This window comes from Lagopus leucura, unplaced genomic scaffold (assembly GCF_019238085.1).
Source record: "Lagopus leucura isolate 7727_CA_CO unplaced genomic scaffold, USGS_WTPT01 27-62_obj-0_obj, whole genome shotgun sequence".
Classification (NCBI taxonomy): Eukaryota; Metazoa; Chordata; class Aves; order Galliformes; family Phasianidae; genus Lagopus; species Lagopus leucura.
This window is the reverse complement of record NW_024967527.1, coordinates 17,850-36,424: the sequence shown is the minus strand read 5'-3', so window position 1 is coordinate 36,424 and position 18,575 is coordinate 17,850. Positions and strand designations below refer to the sequence as shown.

General features: G+C 58.2%; 3 protein-coding genes across 3 annotated transcripts in view; 1 reads left to right on the top strand and 2 right to left on the bottom strand.

Annotated features, from left to right (window-relative positions):
- LOC122193172 (B-cell differentiation antigen CD72-like) overlaps positions 1–666 on the bottom strand; it is a 2,179-nt gene extending 1,513 nt beyond the window's left edge. The window contains 3 exon segments of the mRNA XM_042893895.1: positions 202–291; positions 394–486; positions 564–666. Coding sequence (XP_042749829.1) covers positions 202–291; positions 394–486; positions 564–648 — 268 coding nt within the window. The 5' untranslated portion in view covers positions 649–666.
- Positions 667–2,048: 1,382 nt separating this feature from the next.
- LOC122193177 (B-cell differentiation antigen CD72-like) lies at positions 2,049–5,043 on the top strand. The gene is made up of 7 exons (XM_042893900.1): positions 2,049–2,133; positions 2,212–2,307; positions 2,496–2,585; positions 2,995–3,309; positions 3,470–3,618; positions 4,303–4,451; positions 4,905–5,043. Exons 1-7 carry the CDS (start codon positions 2,049–2,051, stop codon positions 5,041–5,043), a joined length of 1,023 nt encoding a protein of 340 aa, XP_042749834.1.
- An 893-nt stretch (positions 5,044–5,936) lies between these two features.
- TESK1 (testis associated actin remodelling kinase 1) lies at positions 5,937–14,202 on the bottom strand. The gene is made up of 10 exons (XM_042893899.1): positions 13,933–14,202; positions 9,479–9,600; positions 9,332–9,380; positions 9,028–9,174; positions 8,848–8,930; positions 8,471–8,561; positions 8,261–8,344; positions 7,994–8,083; positions 7,727–7,877; positions 5,937–7,594 (listed from the first exon to the last, which is right to left on the bottom strand). The coding sequence occupies exons 1-10, from the start codon at positions 14,179–14,181 to the stop codon at positions 6,585–6,587; spliced, it is 2,076 nt and encodes a 691-aa protein (XP_042749833.1). The 5' UTR covers positions 14,182–14,202; the 3' UTR covers positions 5,937–6,584.
- Positions 14,203–18,575: the final 4,373 nt, after the last annotated feature.

Here is an 18,575-nt window from a genome sequence, read left to right as displayed (position 1 = left end):
GGCAGTACTGGAAGATGCAGGCAGTACTGGAAGATGCAGGCAGCACTCCCAGTGCAGGCAGTACTGCAAGGTGCAGGCAGCACATGCAGTGCAGGCAGCATGGGGCAGCCCAGTGAGAAGCTGCACCACCCCAGCCCTGAGCTCCTTCTGGCCCCCATCCTGCCTCACCACTCCCTCCCCAGCCATGCCGTCCACACTCACAGCAGGTCCCCAGGGTCACCAGGGCCACCAACAGCAGCAGGCTGACTGCCAGAAGCCCCGCAGGGACACAGCACCGCCGGGACCAGTGCCCTGCAAGACACACCAGCAGCCACGAGTCACCCACGCTGCTGGGGGCAGTGGGGCCCCTGTCCCCATCCCCATCCCCATCCCTGTCCCCCTCCGGACACTTGCCTGGGCTGTGCTGGGTCCCTTCCCCTGCTGTCCCCACAGGTGCTGATCCCGGAACAACGTTCTCATAGGGGCTGTCTGTGTCGTCCATGCTGGCTGTGGGAGGAAGGGCGGGCAGCGATGGGTGATGATGCTGGCCATGTGGAGAGGTGTGAGGTCCCCATGACTCTTACCTGCCTCCAGCACCTGGCTGGTTGTGCCGTGGCCCCCTGGCCCCTTGGCGAATCTCAGGTCGGCGTAGAGCACGCTCTGGGCCATGGGGCTGCTGGTGGCTCTGTTCTGTGCTGTCCCTGCTGCAGCCACCTGTTGCAGGGTGCAAAGGAGAAGTGAGGTGGTGTTTGCAGAAAGCTGACACTGTGTGGCTGTGGAGGAAACAACGAGTCACAAGGACCTGTACCCTGTCATTGGCCCTGCAATGCCAGAACTTCCCCTCCCACACCGGAGAACTGTCACGGTCCCCTGGATTTCTTGTCATTTTGAGCCAAGCCATGAAGTGCAGCAGGGTGAGGGCAGAGACTCACTTCTTGCGTTGGAGTGAGGGTGAGAAAAGGTTTACTGCACAGGGCTGATCCTGCCCCATGTGGACATGGTCCCTTGCTGGGCTCTGTGGTAGGATCCGATAACTGTAATGAGTGGAAGCATTTTTCTTTCTATCCTTAAAAGGGATTTCCACACTGCATATAAAATTTGCGCATCTCATGACATCCAGGGACTCCCCAGGAAGAGTAGTGCTGGTGGCTCTCATTGTCCTGTTCCGACCAGCATTTCTCTCCATCTACCACTGGACACCACTCTCCTCTCTGCCAACAATGTGAGCAGGATATTTGGCCCAGGTCCTGAAGGGTCGTAATAAGTAGTCCCATTGCTGTCCCTTTAGAATCATAGGAATCACCTAGCCAAATGCTAATCCATCCCCACCGTGCTCACTGACCATGTCCTTCAGTACAACATCTCCACATTTCTTGGACCTTCGCCCCTCTGGGAAACCTCACTACCCCCCCTGTGAATACATTTTTCCTGATATCCAATCTGACCCTCCTCCATGCACCCCATCCCACCACTCTCATGGTGGCAGGCAGGAGAGTGGGACAGGTGGCACTTGTCCTTGGAAAATGTCACTCAGGTCCCCAGCCATCACTGTGTCCTCCCTGGGCACGGGTCACCCCATGCCCAGCAGGATGTGCTCCATCTTCATGGCGATGGGGTGGGAGCTAACGAAACTTCGTCTTTGCACATTGTGGTGGGAGGAGATCCATATTCCCTGATGCACGAAGGGAAAATGCACACCACGAGCACCTTCAGTCCCCCGTGGAGCATTCCTGGCACTCCTGTGCGCAGCTCTGCTTTGGTCCTTCCCAGCCTTCGGGTGCAGCCCTGCTGTGTCTGTACTCACACCCTGGGCTGCCCGATACTGTCATGTATGTGCCCAGGGGACTGTGAGCTCTCGGAGTGTGGGAGGGGGATGTGCTGGTGGTGCTGGGCCAATGGCAGGGTGCTGGTCCCCACGGCTGTGCCTCGCTGGTCCCATCTGCTGTGGTTCAGAGCCAAGTTCTGCTTCTGTAAGAGCTGGCCTCACTTCTCTTTTGTACACCAAGCCAGGGTGCAAAGACCACCCCAGAGAGTTGGGTGGAAGACAGCAGGACTCAGGGCTTGTCTGCATGGCCCAGGGAGTGCTCTACACTGACCTGAGGTTTGCCAAAGGGCCAAGGGGCCGTGGCACAGCCAGCCAGCCACTGGAAGCAGGTGAGAACCATGGGATCCTCACATCTCCCCATATAGCCAACATCATCACCTCATTGCTGTCCGACCTTCCTCCTACAGCCCTTGGTATGGATGAGGCTGAGAGTCCCCACGAGAACATCACACCAGAGCTGATGCCTGTGGGGACAGCAGGGGAAGGGGCCTGGCACAGTCCAGGTAAGTGCCTGGTTGGGATGGGGATGTGGGAGGTCATGATGTGGGCAGTGCATGTTGCTTCAGGGCACTTCCCATTCTCTCCTTGGAGAGAGGAAGAGCCCACATTGTGCCACCACGTTGCCACCATGCTGTCTGGGGCTGCCCAAGAAGTGACAGAGGGTGACGGATGGCCACTTGGTGTCTTGCAGGGTGCTGTTCCAGCCGGCGCTGTGTCCCTGTGGGGCTGGTGGCTGTCAGTCTACTGCTGCTGGTGGCCGCCATGGTGCTAGGGGCCTGCTGTGAGTGGGGACAGGTGGCATTGGGATATGGGGACGAGAGAGTGGTGAGGTAGGGGTGGGTGCCACAGACTATGCTCAAGAGCATGGAAGTAGGTTTGTCTGTCCCAGTTGCTCCAAGCTGCAACTTGTCCCTCGCACATCATGGGTATTTCCATTGGCTGCCATCAACCATACTCCTCGCTAGACTCCTCTTTCCTGCTCTCCTGCCCTGATCCTGCCCCAGCCTGCTCTGCTCCTACTCCAGCCCACCCTGCCAGATCCTGCCCAACTCAGTCCACATACTTCCCAGTCCTCCCCATCCATTCCCACTCTGCGGTCGCCCACTGCTCTGCTTGCCCCATGCCGAGCCCTTTGCCTCCCACCCAGGCTGCCCCATCCCCATGTCCCAGCTCACCCTCCCTGTCCCCAGACTGGCAGGTGACTCGCCAGCTACAGGACACATCCCTGGAGCAGGTGGCCGAGCGCGGCCGCTTCTCACAGGAGGTGCGGATGCGGGACCAGAGCCTGGAGCAGATGCGACAGGAGCTGGCACAAGTGCGAGAGGAGCTGCAGCAAGCATGGCAACAGGGCAACAATAGCCAGCAGGAGCTGGGCAGGTGGGAGGCCGAGCTGGCGTATGTCTCAGGGGCCCTGGCTGCAACCCAGAAGGAGCTGAACAGCGTGCAGGGAAGGCTGAATGCTAGTGAGAGCACCGTGACCCTGCTGCGCTCCTGCACGGCTATAGGTATGGCCATAGCCCCAGCATGCCTGTAGTATTGAAGTGTGGATGGTGGCTTTTTGGCCATGGGGTGGAGATGGGATGATTGAAAGGCTGAAGCTCTGCAGGAGATGGGGTTCTGCAGACGCCAGTGAGTGCCTGAGCTGATCTGTGCCCCTGTCTCTAGACTGCTGCCCCTCAGGCTGGCTGCTGTACCGGGGAAAGTGCCTCTTCATCTCAACGGACAAGAAGACGTGGGATGACAGCAGGGCAGAGTGCGAGGAGCAATACTCTCAGCTCCTGATCACCAAATCCTGGAGTCGCTGGACTGTGCCGGTAGGGAGTGAGAGCTGAGTGCCAGGGCATTGCAAAGCTGGGGGCATGCAACAACAAGGGGGCAGCACAAGAAAGATGTGGAACTCTCGGAGTGTGTCCAGAGGAGGGGCACTAAGATGATCAGAGGGCTGGAGCACCTCTCGTATGGAGAAAGGCTGAGAGAACTGGGCTTGTTCAGCTTGGAGAAAAGAAGGCTCCAGGGAGACCTTGTTGTGGCCGTACAATATTTAAAAGGAGAGTATAAACAGGAGGAGAAACGGCTGTTTACAAGGGTGGATAGTGATAAGACAAGGAAGAATGGTTTTAAACTAAGACAGGAGGTTTAGGTTGGATATTAGGAGGAAGTTCTTCACTCAGAGGGTGGTGGCGCACTGGAACAGGTTGCCCAAGGAGGCTGTGAATGCCCCATCCCTGCAGGCATTCAAGGCCAGGCTGGATGTGGCTCTGGGCAGCCTGGTCTTGTGGTTGGTGACCTGCACACAGCAGGGGGGTTGAAACTTCATGGTCGTTGTGGTCCATTTCAACCCAGGCCATTCTATGATTCTCTGAGTCTATAATTCTATGATTCTATGATTCCTGGAGCAGGTGTGGGGCTGGGATTGCTCGAGTTCTGCGGGAAGATAAAGGCTCTGCAGCCTCTAAATCCCATGGAAGTGTCAAAAGGCCCTTTTGCCCCTTCTCCAGAGCTTCCTGAAGAATGCAGACATCGCGTACTGGATCGGGCTGCAGAAGAGCAAGTACCCCTGGTACGAATATGACTGGCTGGAGGAAGAGCCAGACGGTGAAGGGCTGACAGACGCCTGGTTCTGGGTGGACGGCTCGCTTTATGAGAGGTACCCCGTGCTCACATCCCCCCTCCTCTGGTGAGGCTTGATGAAACACTTTACATCCCTTCAGTAGCCAATGTGTGAGTGCTGGGCTGAGACGCTCAGAGCCCATGCAACGGGAAAGCTGAACCTTGTGCCCATAGGATGTGGAGAGAAGGGACGAAGGAACCTGCACATTTTAGTGGGGTCTAAGCAAAATGGTTGAGCCCCATCCCTATCTCCCACACACCACCGTCGTCCTCCTGGAGGGGAAATCATCGCTCCCTCCCCATCACGTGTGCCACCAGCCTGGCTCACATCTGCTTCCTCTTGTGGTGTCTGAAACTAGTGAGGAGGAACAGCCCCGTCTGCTGAGCCCCTGCCTGCCCTTGCACTCCGAGCACACCGGGAGCACCTCTGGGGCGAGATGCTGCCGGTGTGGGGCAGCCCCACAGGTGCTCCTGCTATGTCCCCATGCAGACCTTGGCAGCCGAAGTCCAACGGGTCATGTGCCGTCATCAGCCGTGGGAACATCAAACCGGCGCAGTGTGAGGGGCCAGACGACCTGCACCTCTGGATCTGCGAGAAGGCAGCAGGGCCCAGCTCCCCGTTCATGTGACGAGAGCAGTGACACGGCCGGCTCACACCATGGTGCGCAAGGAAGGCAGCAAAGGGGAAAGATGGGGAAAACCCCGTCCCAGCCCCACTCAGCACATCCTTCCCTTTCAGCGCCCGCATCCTCTCTGCTTCAGCTTTCACGCAGCACATGAGCCCAAGGATGGAGCTACCGCCGGAGTTGGCATTTGGGTGTTATTACTGATTAGAGTAGAGCAGTGACCTTTAGGATGGCACTGTGTGACCATGCACTTCCAAAGCAGCGTCCTGCGCCAGACATTTTGCAAGACAAATCATTGGGAATTTAAATAGCTGCCACGCACGTGCAGAATAGCCCCGGTTTATGTTCAGCCTGGCGAGAGCAGAGGAAGTTGTGTTCTATTACGGGGTTGCGCGTTCCATATTTAGTTGATTAATTGGTATGTAAATCTCTTTGCTTGAAGAGCACAAGGCTGTTAAAGGCATTTTAGAGGTGCACGTGTTGCTCCACGTTGTCCGCTGGCTGACCCCATATTGCAGCAAATAAACAGACAAAGCTTGTCTGCTGCTTGCTTTCTTCTTTACTGCTAAGACAAAGACTCCACAATGCAAATCCAATGATCACAGAATCACAGAATCATTAAGGATGGAAAAGACCACTAAGATCATTTCACACAAATGTCAGCCCATCCCACCATGCCCACTGAACGTGTCAAAAAACTACCATACCGTAAATTGGAACTGCCCAAACTACAAACCATTATTTCTCTGAAGCTAACAACTGAGTTGGCCACTTCGGTGACACTGAACCAAAGCTGCCCCAATGGGGCACAGTCAGATCAAGTCCCTGTCACCCCCAGGCCAGGGCTCCCCATCCCGCTCAATGTGTACCCCAAGAGACACAAGCATCAGCCCAACTTGCTGGGACATTCAGTTTTTATTGAACACCTTAAATAAGCTGGTTATATATTACTAGCTATTATCATTATTAATAATAAAAAAAAGAAACACAACAGTTCTGCATTCACCAGTGCGTTGTGCGGGAGGGAGGAAAGCCGGCTCCCACTCCTGTCCCTCCCTTATCCCCTGGCCACTCAAGAGATGCTGGGGGCTGCAGGGTGCCCTCAGCTTGGGGTGAGCAATGTGGATGAGTCCCTGGTGCTAGGCAGGACAGCACACATTCGCTGGGGGCTCAGTGCCCAAAGACCCCCAGTGCTGGCCCCTGCCCGGACACCTGTATACCACGGTGTTTCATTGTGTCAGGGACCAGGTGGGTGTCCTACACTTGCAGGGTGGCAGCTGGGACCCCCACTGCTCACATACACTGCTTCACACCCCCTGATCAGCCCTGCTTGTCCTCAGTCCGAGGAGCTGTGAGAGCCCACTGAAGGCTAGCCCATGGGGACAGGGGAGTCCCACAGGCTTCAGACCTGCGGGGAACTGACCCTGCTGCCTGGAGCAGCAGTGTTATTGCACTTCAGCCGCCCAGGCAGTAAGGGCTTCCATGTGCTGAGTGAGCTGTGATGGAGCGGGGGGCACCCCAGGCTCCCAGCGGGGTCCCCACCACTAGGACTGTGCCTCAGGCAGCTTCAGGCCAGGCTCCGCTGACCCCTGGGCTTTCTGGAGGCGGTCGTGGCAGAGGAGGCTCTTGGCCTCGCAGTTGAGGTTCTGGTAGCGGGGTGGGCTGGGTGCTGGCCGGTGACAAACAGAGGTGAAGCTGAAGGGCCCCAAGCAGCAGCTAGGGCAGGGCAGCACCTCGTCCTGCTCCAGCACCATGCTGGAGCCATGCCCAGGCAGCATGGCCGCACACTCCGTCCGCTCCAGCGCCGCTGCCGCGCAGGGGATGCTGAGCTCAGAAAAGCCATCCTCCAGCCCGCTGCCCCAGGACAGCGGCTTGCTGACTGCTGCAGGGTGGTGACTGTTGAGGAGCTGCCCATTGAGTGGCTCCTGCTGCCACGGATTGCTTCCCGAGGCCAAGGTGCGGATGAAGGTGCCACTAGTGGATGCAGGAGTGCGGAGCTGCGGTGGCGGCTCAGGGTGGTGGGGAGCGCAGCCTCTCCGCTCCTCCACCGTGGGGCTGGATGGGATTCTCGGCTCTCCGCTGTCCCAGCGGCACTGCTTAGGGGCAGGGGGCCGGGAGGGGGACCTCACGCCCAGCGCCAGGCCCCCCCGGTGGGGCAGCTCGGGGGAGGCAGGCAGCGAGTGGCACTTGCGGGATGGGGTGGTGGGTGCTGAGAAGTCACACTGCACCTCCACGGCTGGCTCAGGAGTGATGGGGGTGGCAAGCTGCAGTGGGTTTGGAGGGGGCAGGTCAAATGTGAGTGAGATGACCGACTTGCTGGGGATGTCAAAGAGCTTGATCTTGCCCCCCTTCAGGTCCTCACGCTGGGAGAAGGGGTTGACACGCGCTGGTGTCTCCTTGGTCCTGGCCTCACTGCAGGGCTCTGAGATGGATGATTTGGGGGGGAAGACGTCAGAGTGGCTGCGGGACAGGTGCTGATCCGGCTGCAGGTGCTGTGTTCCCAGCTCACGCAGCGGGGACTGCTCAGCGCGGCCAGCCGCCCTCATGGCCACTCCTGGGTTGGGGCACAGGAGGGAGTTACCAGTGGAATGTGGGGACTATGTGGGCAGAGGGCAATGGGGTGCTGTCCCACAGATCCTCTCCCCCAAAATGATGGGCAACACACACTCCTGGGACACTCACATACCATTGAATGTGGACACTGTGCTGGGTGCAGGCACGCTGTCCCCAGTGCAGAAGAGGGTGGTCCTGGCACCCTCAGTGCCCAGCTGGTGCTGCAGGACACCCTCCAGGCACTGCGTGATTTCCAGGAAGGAGGGACGAGAAGTGGGCTCCATCTGTAGGAAGGAGGAGACCCTGGTGAGGTTGGTGCCCCTCCAGCCCTCTGGGGCAGCTCCCACCCCAGGCAAGGAATGGGAAGCTAGGATGAGGGCATCACGATGCAAGGGCTCACGCTGCAGCAGTGAAACGCCAGCTGGAGAAAGGCTGTAGGGCAGTCGTTTCCCACCATGGTGCGGAAAGTGGTGACGTCCAGGCCAAAATCCTGCTCCAGGGAGACAAGGAAGAGTGAGGCTGGGTGCCAGCACTGGGCTGGGTGCAGCAAAAGGGGACCCTGGAGCAACCCTCAGTGGGGACAAGGTCACCTTTCACATTTCAGGTGACACATTACCAGCCCTGGTCTTGCCATGCCCAGCCTCTGCTTCCCATCCCATTGAGTTACCTCAGTGCGAGGCAGGTAGTCAGGGTCAGCGGGGACACGAGCAATGGTCTCACACAGGATGATGCCATAGGCGAACACATCAGCCTGCAGAAAGCAGGGAGTTGCAGGGGGCTGCAGCCTGAAGCCATGTAGCAAGCCCTCCCCTCCAGCCCCCCTAGGATGCCCTCTCCCTCTCCCTTCGCATGCCCAGGTGGTCCCATGCAGCGTCACCTTCTCATTGTAGATCTCCCCACGTAGAACCTCAGGTGCCATCCAGTAGGGAGAGCCCACCACGGCCAGTGGCTCCTTCTCGCTGCCCTCACTGGGGACACAGTGGCATGTCAGGGTCCCACTTCCCCAGATCCCCTTCTCCCTGTGCCAACCCTCCTCCATGCACCCCATGTCCCAGCTCACCCACCACCAGGTCACCAACACCATTCCCTTCTCCACTCCTCCTGGACATTCCTGAACATATCCATCCCCCATCAGTCCTCCCACCAGGGATCACCCCACCACCCCCATCCCCACAAAAACATCCATTGCTCTCCTGCTCCCATCCCAAGCGAGCTGGAATCTCTTGCTTGGAGGATGGGGATGGACAGACAGACCTGTAGGTGGGGATCTTCTCTGCCAAGCCGAAGTCACCCACCACAGCCGTGTAGCCATTGGCCTCACAGCGCACCAGGCAGTTCTGGGGGCACAGCAGGACCTCCTGTCAGCCCCCACCTTAACACCACCACTCCTGGGATGCGTGTAAGGGAAACTCATGGCATCAGGATGCCCCATACCTTGGAGGTGAGGTCACGGTGGAAGATGCCTTTGGAGTGCAGGTAGCGCAGGCCACGGGCGATGTCGAGTGCCAGCTTGACACGCGTGGACCAGGAGAGGGGCACGGGGCTGTCCAGCAGCTGCTCCAGGTTCCCACCATTGATGTACTGGTGGGAAGAGCCATTGCCTTGCTGCACCCCGCTCCATCCTACCACGCTGCTGGGTCCCCAGATCTCTTCCCATAGCTCCCCCAGCCACACACCAAGTGCCCTTATGGTCACTAACACCCTCTCCCTGGCCCCATGACCACCATCCCTCTCTCACCTCCGTCAGTGCGTGCAGCTGCCCCTGGTGCACACACACCCCCATGAACCTGCAAGAAGAGAGGAGCTGAGCATGACCTGGGAGGATCCAGCCCCAGGAGCTCACCCAGCCCCACAGCAGCCCCAAGTCCCAGGGAATGGGACGAACCTGAGGATGTTAGGGTGTGAGAGGCGGTTCATTAGCTGCACCTCCCGCAGCATGTTGCCCCGGTTGCTGGTCAGTTTGTTCATCTTCAGCACCATGATCTGCCCGGATTGGCGGTGCCGCACCTGCAGTGGGTGCAGGGGGAGCTCAGCTCTGGGGGTCCCCACACCCCAGGTATGGGGCATCCCAGGGTTAGCGGGGAGCTCTTTGAGCAAAGCAACACCCCAAGAACCCTCATGCTCATGACACACAACCTAAGATCCCTGGAGCACCCCACATGCTGTTCACCCCCTCTACACGCCCAGACCCCCAGAATCACTGTGACAGCCCAGTCCCAAGAGCGCAGGAATGGATCACAGCATGGACTATGCAGCCAGGCCCCATAGCAAGGGGTTGAGGACAGAGGGAACACACGCTTTCCCAAGCAGCCCTGGGGGCACGGTACTTGGATGATGCTGTATATTTAGCCAGCCCAAGGCTGTCACATGAGCTGTGGGCTGGCGCCCTGCCAGCAACAGCAACCAGGAAAGTGGCCAAACATGGACACCCCTGGCCCACCATGGTCCCCAGCATGTGTGGGGTGAAGGCACAAGCATAGGGTCCCCTGTCCCAGTGTCAAGAAGATGGCACAAAGGGTCCCCTAAGCTGTCACAGGAGGAAGGACAGGATCCACAGCAGCTGCCTGGGGGGGCACTCGCTCAGCCCCAGCTGCACCCCAGCACACATGGAGGCACGGGCATTCCTCAGCGCTTCCGTCAGCTTGCTGCTCTTCTCCTTTTTAGTCGATGCTGCTTGAAGCTGCTGTGCTGGGCCCTCCCCACGTGCCCCCCCTCCCCAAACCTAGGGCAAACCACATGTGGCCCTCGCACATCAGCTGAGGCTCCCTGCATGCAAATAGCACCTCCCACTGAAGGGCCTGGAGGGGAATTAGGAATTAATAAGGACCCCTCTCTATTAATCCCTGCCTGGGTGCACTGAGGCCAAACCAGCCTTGGGCAGGGTTGGAGCAAGTAGCAGCACAGCCTGGCTCATGGAGGGGCTCTGAATAATTCAGCAGCAGCTGCCACCCCACTCTGGTTACATCGCATCACCTCCTTGCCAGCCTGCGGAGACCTCCACCCTTTGCACAAGGGAGGACAGTGTGCCCCAAAATCCTCACTGAGTACCAGATCTGGTGCCTGTGCCCAGAAGGAGCCTGTCCCCATTCCATCTGCAGTCCCACAACTGTTGAGCGCCAAGCTGAGCCGGCAGCGCTGCCCTCCCACACATCACATCACAGGGCTGGTGGGACTGGATGGGTCAGTCCTGGCGTGGCACTGGCTGTTCTCAGGCGCCAGCAGCTGGCTCAGCCCCATGGGTGCTATGCAAATGCCTGGTAGCAGTAACATGTGCCATGGCACGGCTGCCCACCATGGGAATGATCAGATCCAAGCCAGCATCACTGAACAATCTTCTAGTGGGTGCTGGATGGGATCATGTAGCCAGGATGTGCCCATGGCCCAGTTCTTTGGTCATTAACCTCCTGACACGGTGATAGGCTGAGTCAGGTCTGAGTGCACTGTATGGTGTTAATGCCACAATCCTGGAAGATCCTGGGGGAGGGGGAAGAAAGGAAGACCCTGCTGTGAAATTTCCTGCTAGGACCACAGTCAGTCTCCAAGCAGCACAATCTTCTCCCAGTGCCCCCTCCCCACCTTGGCCAGGCTGTGGCACCATTCCAGCAAGCTGGATGTCCTCAGGAAGCAGTGGTGGCTCTCAAGCATAGCAAGCCACAACACCATGTGACTCGCATGTTTGTTTTGCGGGGGTTTCTATCCTCCCCCTGACATCGGCAGAAGAAGGCAGCGGGCAGCAGAGCCTCCCCTGGCAGCACGGGTCCCCTCTCGCCTCTCCACGTGCTGGCCCTGTGCCCAGGAATCCCAGCAACATTCCCTAGAGCTGAGCTCAGTCGAGTGCTGGGGGAGGCAGCAGCCTGTTGGCCCCCAGGCGGCAGCCAGCACTCACCCCCTGCCTAAGCCCCCCAGCACCTCCCAGAACCCCCCATACCCCCCCCCCCATCCCACCTGCGGCACTGCATCCCCACGGCCCCATCCCATCTGTTGTCATGAGGGCTGGGGGAAGGGACGGGGCTGGCTGCAGCCCCAGCCTGGGCACAAGGGACCTGAGCTCTTTTAACAGCGGAAATTAGAGTCTTATTTAAAGAGCATGCTAATCAGAGTGAGCAGACGGCCCTGCAGCCTGTGCTCCTGGAGAGATGCAGGGCAGAACCCACACCTGGGGGTGCCACACCTTGAGCAAAGCCTGGGTGCCTTTCTCGTCCCCTCATCCCTGTGTCTCCATGAGGATGGGCAGAGGGGTGCAGGTCAAGGAGCAAATGCCACAGGCAACTCTTACAGCTGCACCTGAGCTCGTGGGGATCCTAGCAGTGCAACAGGTCTCACAGTGGGCAGGACTGGAAAAGCTGCTCCCTGTGCAGAAAAGGCAGACCCTACAAGAAAGGTTTCCTCTGGGAAGCACAGGAACAGGAAGCTCAATCAGGCCGCTCACAATGAGAACCTGAGCATCAGCAACGCTCACCCGCCTGGGTTTGTTTCCCCATTGGTGCCACCCTTGTCACTGCTCCACCTGGCTTTGTGGAACGAGATGTGGTCTGCCAACGAAGGGCACCAGATAAGAGTTGTATCATTCATGAGCTGTATTGGTCATTTTCGAATAAGTAGGAAACCTCAAAGGTCAGCAGGGAAACCAGCTGAGATGGGTAGGGGGCACCTGAGCAAGGGCTGCCCCCCATAGCTATGGGGCTGTGCACACTGGGGAGCTGCATCCTGGAGACAGCAACTCTGGAGGATGGCATGTTTGTGTAAAGCCCCAGGGGAAGGCAGGGTGCTGCACGGACGGATGCGAGAAGAGATGCAACAGCAGGTTATGGGCTGGAGAAAATGTCTGGCACGAACACAGCCAGCTCAATCTGCTCTGTCTATCAGTGAGATGGAGAGGCGGCTCGCTGCAATGCCTGCGCGGCCGAGGAAGCAGGTGGGCCTCTGGAATCACACTGAGAACCAGCTGCTGCCGGGAGCAGCAAGGGCCAGCTCCATGGGGGCACCGCTGGGAACACCCTGGGACAGCCGCAATGGCTCGGCCAGAGGTGGGCAGGGAAACGCCATCAGATGGCTGTGCTGCGCCAGCACCCCGGGACCAAGCCACCTGGTTAAGGACACTGAGGTGTGGGCCCCTCCTCATTCCCACGCCCACCAGGGATGGAATGAAGCAGGGCCAAGCAGGCGGCTGCAAATGCCCACAGCTGTGAAAAACACTGTGGGGTGGAGGGAGGTGGGTGGAACGTGACCCTGTGCTTCATCCTCCTTGCAAGATCAGGGCACCATCACCCTGCCAAGCCCCACTGTGCTCAATGCCTGGCCTCAACTCTCTGTACCTGCACAAAGCCCAACCTGAAACCTCCTGTTCTGGCTGCTGTGGTTCTATCCAGCTCCCACCCCTGCATCCTCTGCTCCCGCAAATTCTTTGCGGACACTGTGAGTATAGTGTGGGAGCAGAGACGATGAGCATGGAGAAACCATGGTCTGGCAGAGATCCGGGATCATCCATTATTAAATATCCTGGCTTTATTAAATGCCTCCTTCTGCTTCCAGGTGCTGCTGCGTGCTCACAGCCAAGGATCAATAGGAGGAACCTGGCCAGCTGTGAGGCCACGGCCCCAGACAAGTGGGAGGGATGGCCTTGGGAGCGTCCTCTCTGCATGGCCTCCACGGCCACACTGCAGAGCAGTGCTCAGGGGGGCTGCAGAAGAGGTGGGGGGATTCTGATCTAGCAAAGCTGTTATCAGAAAGGGCTGAAGCCATAATAAGTGTGATACAGAGCACGCTGAGCACAAAAACATGTGTACACACCTCTCCCTGGAGCGAACACAGCACGCAGCCCTTCGACGGGCTGGGAGTGAGTGCCATCACCACCGCCAAGACCCCCCACCAGCACACCTGGGCACGGCCACGCGTGACCGTCCCCACTCCAGCAACCTGCGCCCATCCCAATCCATGGGGACCTGTGGCACAAAGGCAGCCCCGCAGCACCGTCCCCTTCAGACGGACCCCACACACCCACCCGCCCCGCTCAGGATGCACGAGAAGGCGGCCGCACCTCCCGCCTCCGAACCGGCTCCGGGATCCCCCACCGTGGCTTTCCGACCCAACCCCCCTCGGCCACCACGCCGCCCGCCGGTGGCAGCGCTCCGGAGCTCCACGCCCGGCCTGGCTGTAAACACCGCTCCCCTCCCCCGGGGAACAACAGCAGCGCGGCCGCGGGGCTCTCCCGCAGCCACCGCCGGGCACCTCCTCGCTCTCAGGGGTCCCAGGCTTCCCACCACCCCGCCCCGCTGGTACCCGGACACCCAGTCCCGCCCTCCCCTCCCCCCCGAAGGGATGCTCGGCGGCCGCGCACACCTTGAACACCTCGGAGAAGAAGCCGGTGCCGATCTTCTCGCAGTAGAAATCGTCGATGCGCGCCAGGGTGGAGACGGCGCTGCGCAGCGCGCGGTACGAGGAGGGCCGCATCCTCCCGCAGCCCGGCCACGGCCCCGCCGCCTCTCCCGTCTCGCTCTCTTCGGGCCGCTCCCCTCGCAGCGCCGAGCCAGGCCTCCGCGGCAGCTTCTCCCGCTCCATGTCGGCCCCGCCGAGCAACCCCCGCGCCATTCACATCCCCGCGGGGTCACGGCCGGGCCGCTCCGCCCCGCCCGACCCGGCTCGGTTCCGCGACGAGCAGCGGCGGTGCGGGGGGGAGCGCAGTGCTCATGGCCCAGCGGAGTCCGCAGCCCCGACCCCCGCCCGGCCCGGAGCTGCGCCTCCGCCGCCCCGAGCGCTGGCACCGGCGGGGCGGAGCCTCGGCGGGGACAGCCCTTAACTCCTTGGCAGCCGCCGCCGCCGCCGGGCACAGAGACCCCTCCCGCGGTGCGGGGTTTCGACGTGTGGGGTCCGATGTCGCCGTCTGTCCGGCCCCTCGCCACGTGGAGTCGCGGGTGCTGGGCCCCCTACGAACAGCGCGGTGCGGATGGGCCCCGCCGAGGCTCCCGGATCTGCACACGGCTGTCCCAGCTCAGATGCGCGCTGTGTATCTGCCACTCCCTGCCCAGATGGTGTCTCTGTAACTGTGGGAAGTGCAGCCTCTTGGTGACAGCGAGCCCGCTTCTCTTTCCTCTCTTTCCGCGTCCCCCCACTTTCCTCCTCCATCCTGCTCCTTGCTGGTCCATCCATCCTTACTCCTGGGGCTCCCTGCAGTGAGGGCTCCCCGTCTTGCATCCTCATGCACCACACTAACTGCTATTCCCACTGAGAAAAGTAGCAGCGCAGGTTGTCTGTAGGCATGGTGCTTTTGGCCAGCGCCTGTCTCAGGGTTTCAGCTATCCCTTTCCATGGCAGCACCACTCCAGCCCGGTGCTTCCACTTGATGGGATGACAGGTGCTGTGCACCCAGAGGCAGCAGGACATATTCCTGGGCATCCTGGGCATTGCATCCTGATATCTTCATGCTCCTACCCTGCTGCTTCCAGCTCCCCTGTGCTGCTGAGAGATAAAAGTACAGCTAAAAATACAGCTGGGATCCAAGCAAACCTTGTGTCAGCCCTTCCATTGAGTGCACACGAGCAGCAGCCCCACCAGGATCAAGGCAGAGGTGGAGATTTGTAGTAAGGCATTTTACAGAGAGAAGCTCAGAACCACAGCCTGTTTCAGGCCCCTGCTGCTTACAAGTGGCTGAGTATACATTCAATTAAGCTGTAACGGATAAATGAAAGCCCTGGAGACAGCCCTGACTGTGGAAATTGCTGCTGCAGGATTTTCGGTCCCTTCTCTCACCAGCACTGGTAGCTGTGCCGTTCTACTTCCACACCACTCTGCTCCCGCCCAGCACAGCCATGAAGGTCCCCGGTGCCTTCAGCCCTCCCGCGGTGCCAGCAAGCCCAGCTACCTCGCTGGGCTGAGCAAACCCCAAATCGAGGCCCTCGAGCTCTGATAAGGAAGAACAGGGACAACCCACTTGGGACCTGCTCACTGCACAGAGCCCAGAGGACACGGGAGAAAGCGCCAGCTCCAGCCGTCTGTGCGCAGCCGGGTCGTGCCCAGCTGCACGAGCACAGGTGACGCAGCAGGACTACATTTCCCAGCGTGCTGCATGTCCCTCGGTGTGCGCAGGGCCCTGCACGCCCCGCACCCAGCAGACTGTGCGAGCTGCAGCAGCCTGCGCCCAGCTGGTTGGAGGCGCGGCGCTGCTGTGTTCTCTGGCACGCCAGCTGCAGGGCCGAATCAGCGGGGCTGCGTGCAAATATTTGTTGTGCTGTTAATTTTCTAGGAGCGGTGTCAGCACGGCACCTGGCAGTGTTCGCTCTCCCCCTCCTGTCACCTCCTGTTGATTCTGCATATTGGTACTGTGGCATTTGTAGAGGCGGCACCCGCATCCCAGCTCCGTCCCTTCGTGGTGGGCACTGATTTCAGTGTGTAGCCTATCTTGCCCCTGCTAGGAAGCGCAACGCTATGCCACGGGGCTGAGTAGGTGGCAGCTATGGTCATGCCCACACCACTTGTGTGTGACACACAACAAGGTGGCCTGTAGAGACAGGAGCCCAGCTACGTCCTCACAGTGATCCAGCAGGAGCAGTCAGCAGGAGCTAGTTGCCTTGTGCCGTTCAGGTAGGGGATGCACCACCATCTCCAGCATCCCTCTCTGCTCCTGAACTGCCCATCTCACAGTACCTGCCATGCTCCCTCTCTAGGTTTCTTACAGGCGACAGAGCTCCTTCTAGCTTTGGGCTACTGGCAGCTCATCCCAAGAGGCTGTGCTAGCTTTGCTCCATCTCCTGCCCTTCACCGGGCTGTTAGCAATGTTCCCCCTCACAGCACAGAATCCCTGAAGTGCTTGTGGTTCTGCAGATGTGAGCCAGGAGTGGGGATGCCAAGAGGCAGTGGGAGCAGAACCACATCAGAGCTGCCAGAGGGCCCAGGGGCCAGCTGCAGGGCAGCAGGGCTGGAAAGCTGGGTGGCTTTGGGGAAGAGCCTCCACCTGTGGTTTGTCTCTACCCTTTGGTCTGCATGGCTGCAGGACAGCAAAGCCATGCATAGCTCAGCACAGTGTCTGCCACAGCCCCTTCACAAACCCACCTGCACAGCCCACTACAAGAACAAATCAACATCCTTAGCCTTGTCTTGTCTTTCTTGCCTATCTCAGATCTGGTGGAAACATGGAAACAAGCAGTGCATCAGGCTGGAGAACCATTGCTCTGTGAGCTCTGAGATCTTGTCCAGAAAAGACACAAAATAAAAACTATTTACTAAGAGAAAAGGAAGAGACAAACCACAGTAATGATATCTAGGTTCATGTAAATATATATATTTATAAAAGAAGTGATACACAATGCATTATCTCACCACTTGCTGAAGGGTGTGTGGTGCTTACTGCTGCTGGGTTAAACCACAACACTCCCTGTGGCACCCACTGTGAGACCCAGAAGGCTGAGATGATGACAGATCTGACCAGAATGCATTAAAATATAATTGCTGTAGTAGCTCAAGAGCTGCTGGTCACAATGCTGATCTTGTTCATAATGTGGTTTTATTTGCTTTCAAGGTTGTTTTTCTTAACTCTATCCACATTGTTTATAATCTCTGAGGGCTGGTCTGGGCTTTTTTTACAGTTTGGACAGTTTGTATACTGTGTGTGCTCTTGTTGTATCAGTCATTTAATTTGGTGCTTGTACTCAATCACAGACTCCTAGAATTGCTAAGGTTGGAAAAGAACATTAAGGTCATCTAGTCCACCCTCAACCCAACCCCACCATGCCCACTAACCCATGTCCCTCAGTGCCACATCTCCACAGTTCCTGGACACTGCCAGGAGCAGTGACTCCCCCACCTCCCTAGGCAGCCTGTACATCACCACTCTTTCAGAGTGCATTTCAGATGTTTAAGAACAGTACTGAGAGGTCCAGCAACTCAAAGGGAATATAACTTCCTCCTCACCTGCACAGACCAGCCTCTCAGCTACCAGAAATAAGCATTTTTGAGCATTTTTGAGAGGATATGGTTGGTACACACTGTGTGCCACCCTGTGGTTTTACTTTGGTGGTGATGGAGAGGATATAAGGAAGTGAGATGAAAACCCACCACAACCCTACAGTCACAGGTACATGAGTTGCAAGGGAAAACAGTCGAGAAAGGAGGTTCTTCCAGAAACATGGTTGCTTCAGCTTTCAGCACAGTCTCCCAGACAGAGAAGATGGTCTGATCCTATTTCTGAGTTAAAGAACCAGCCTTTCATTTTGCATTCACAGGAATTGAGTGACAAAGAAATAATAGACGTAGAGGGGCCCTGCCTCCAGGCAGGTGGAGGGAAGGGATGATCAGGTTCATCAGACTGTGTGGATTCAATGGCCTGGCACGTCGCAACCACAGCAGGATAAGGCTGTGGTGGACACTAGTGTGCAATGTTCTCTAATATTATCAGATTACTAAGGGGCAGAACCCGTCTGTCTTTCTGGAGGGACAGGGGGATCCCAAGTGCCAGAAGCCAAAGTGAGCCTAACTGGGAAGGAGTGGTGAAAGCATCCTTTTGTGACTGGCCGTGAGGGTCCGTGCATCTCTGCTATAGACCACCTCAGCAGAGTGTACTTCATGGACACCAAAGGATATTGGGGGGCTTTTGGTATGGCTGCTTTGGAGATGGAGGACAGCTGTTTACCTTGCCTGGTCTCACAGAGGACCCTTCTGTTGTGGAGCTGCTAAGAGTAGAAGAACAGCAGGTGCCATTCGCTGCTCCAGCGAAACCCTGGTGGCAATATCACACCAACCAGGACTCCCTAATTCCTATTCATTCACTGATTTGCCAACTGGAGAACCAAAGAGTAACCAGAAAGACTTGCACCCTTCATAGTCCCATGCAGTTGGTGAGAAAGTCCAAAGGAGAGTGAAAGCTAAGAGTGGACGGTTATGGCCTGAATGAAGTCACAGCACTGCGAAGTGCTGCTGTGCCAGACATGAGAGAACTCCAATATCAAGTGGAGTCCAAAGCAGCCAAGTGGTACGCTGCAACTGAACTGCTA

Excerpts from the sequence above, each read along its gene's own strand:
- LOC122193177 (XM_042893900.1), top strand. The coding sequence starts at position 2,049 with ATGGCCCAGGGAGTGCTCTACACTGACCTGAGGTTTGCCAAAGGGCCA. Across the intron at positions 2,134-2,211 it reads CAGCCAGCCACTGGAAGCAG|CCCTTGGTATGGATGAGGCT; the intron begins GTGAGAACCATG and ends TTCCTCCTACAG. Across the intron at positions 2,586-2,994 it reads CATGGTGCTAGGGGCCTGCT|ACTGGCAGGTGACTCGCCAG; the intron begins GTGAGTGGGGAC and ends CCCTGTCCCCAG.
- TESK1 (XM_042893899.1), bottom strand. The coding sequence starts at position 14,181 with ATGGCGCGGGGGTTGCTCGGCGGGGCCGACATGGAGCGGGAGAAGCTG. Across the intron at positions 9,601-13,932 it reads TCTTCTCCGAGGTGTTCAAG|GTGCGGCACCGCCAATCCGG; the intron begins GTGTGCGCGGCC and ends CACCCACTGCAG. Across the intron at positions 8,931-9,027 it reads ACCGTGACCTCACCTCCAAG|AACTGCCTGGTGCGCTGTGA; the intron begins GTATGGGGCATC and ends CTGTGCCCCCAG.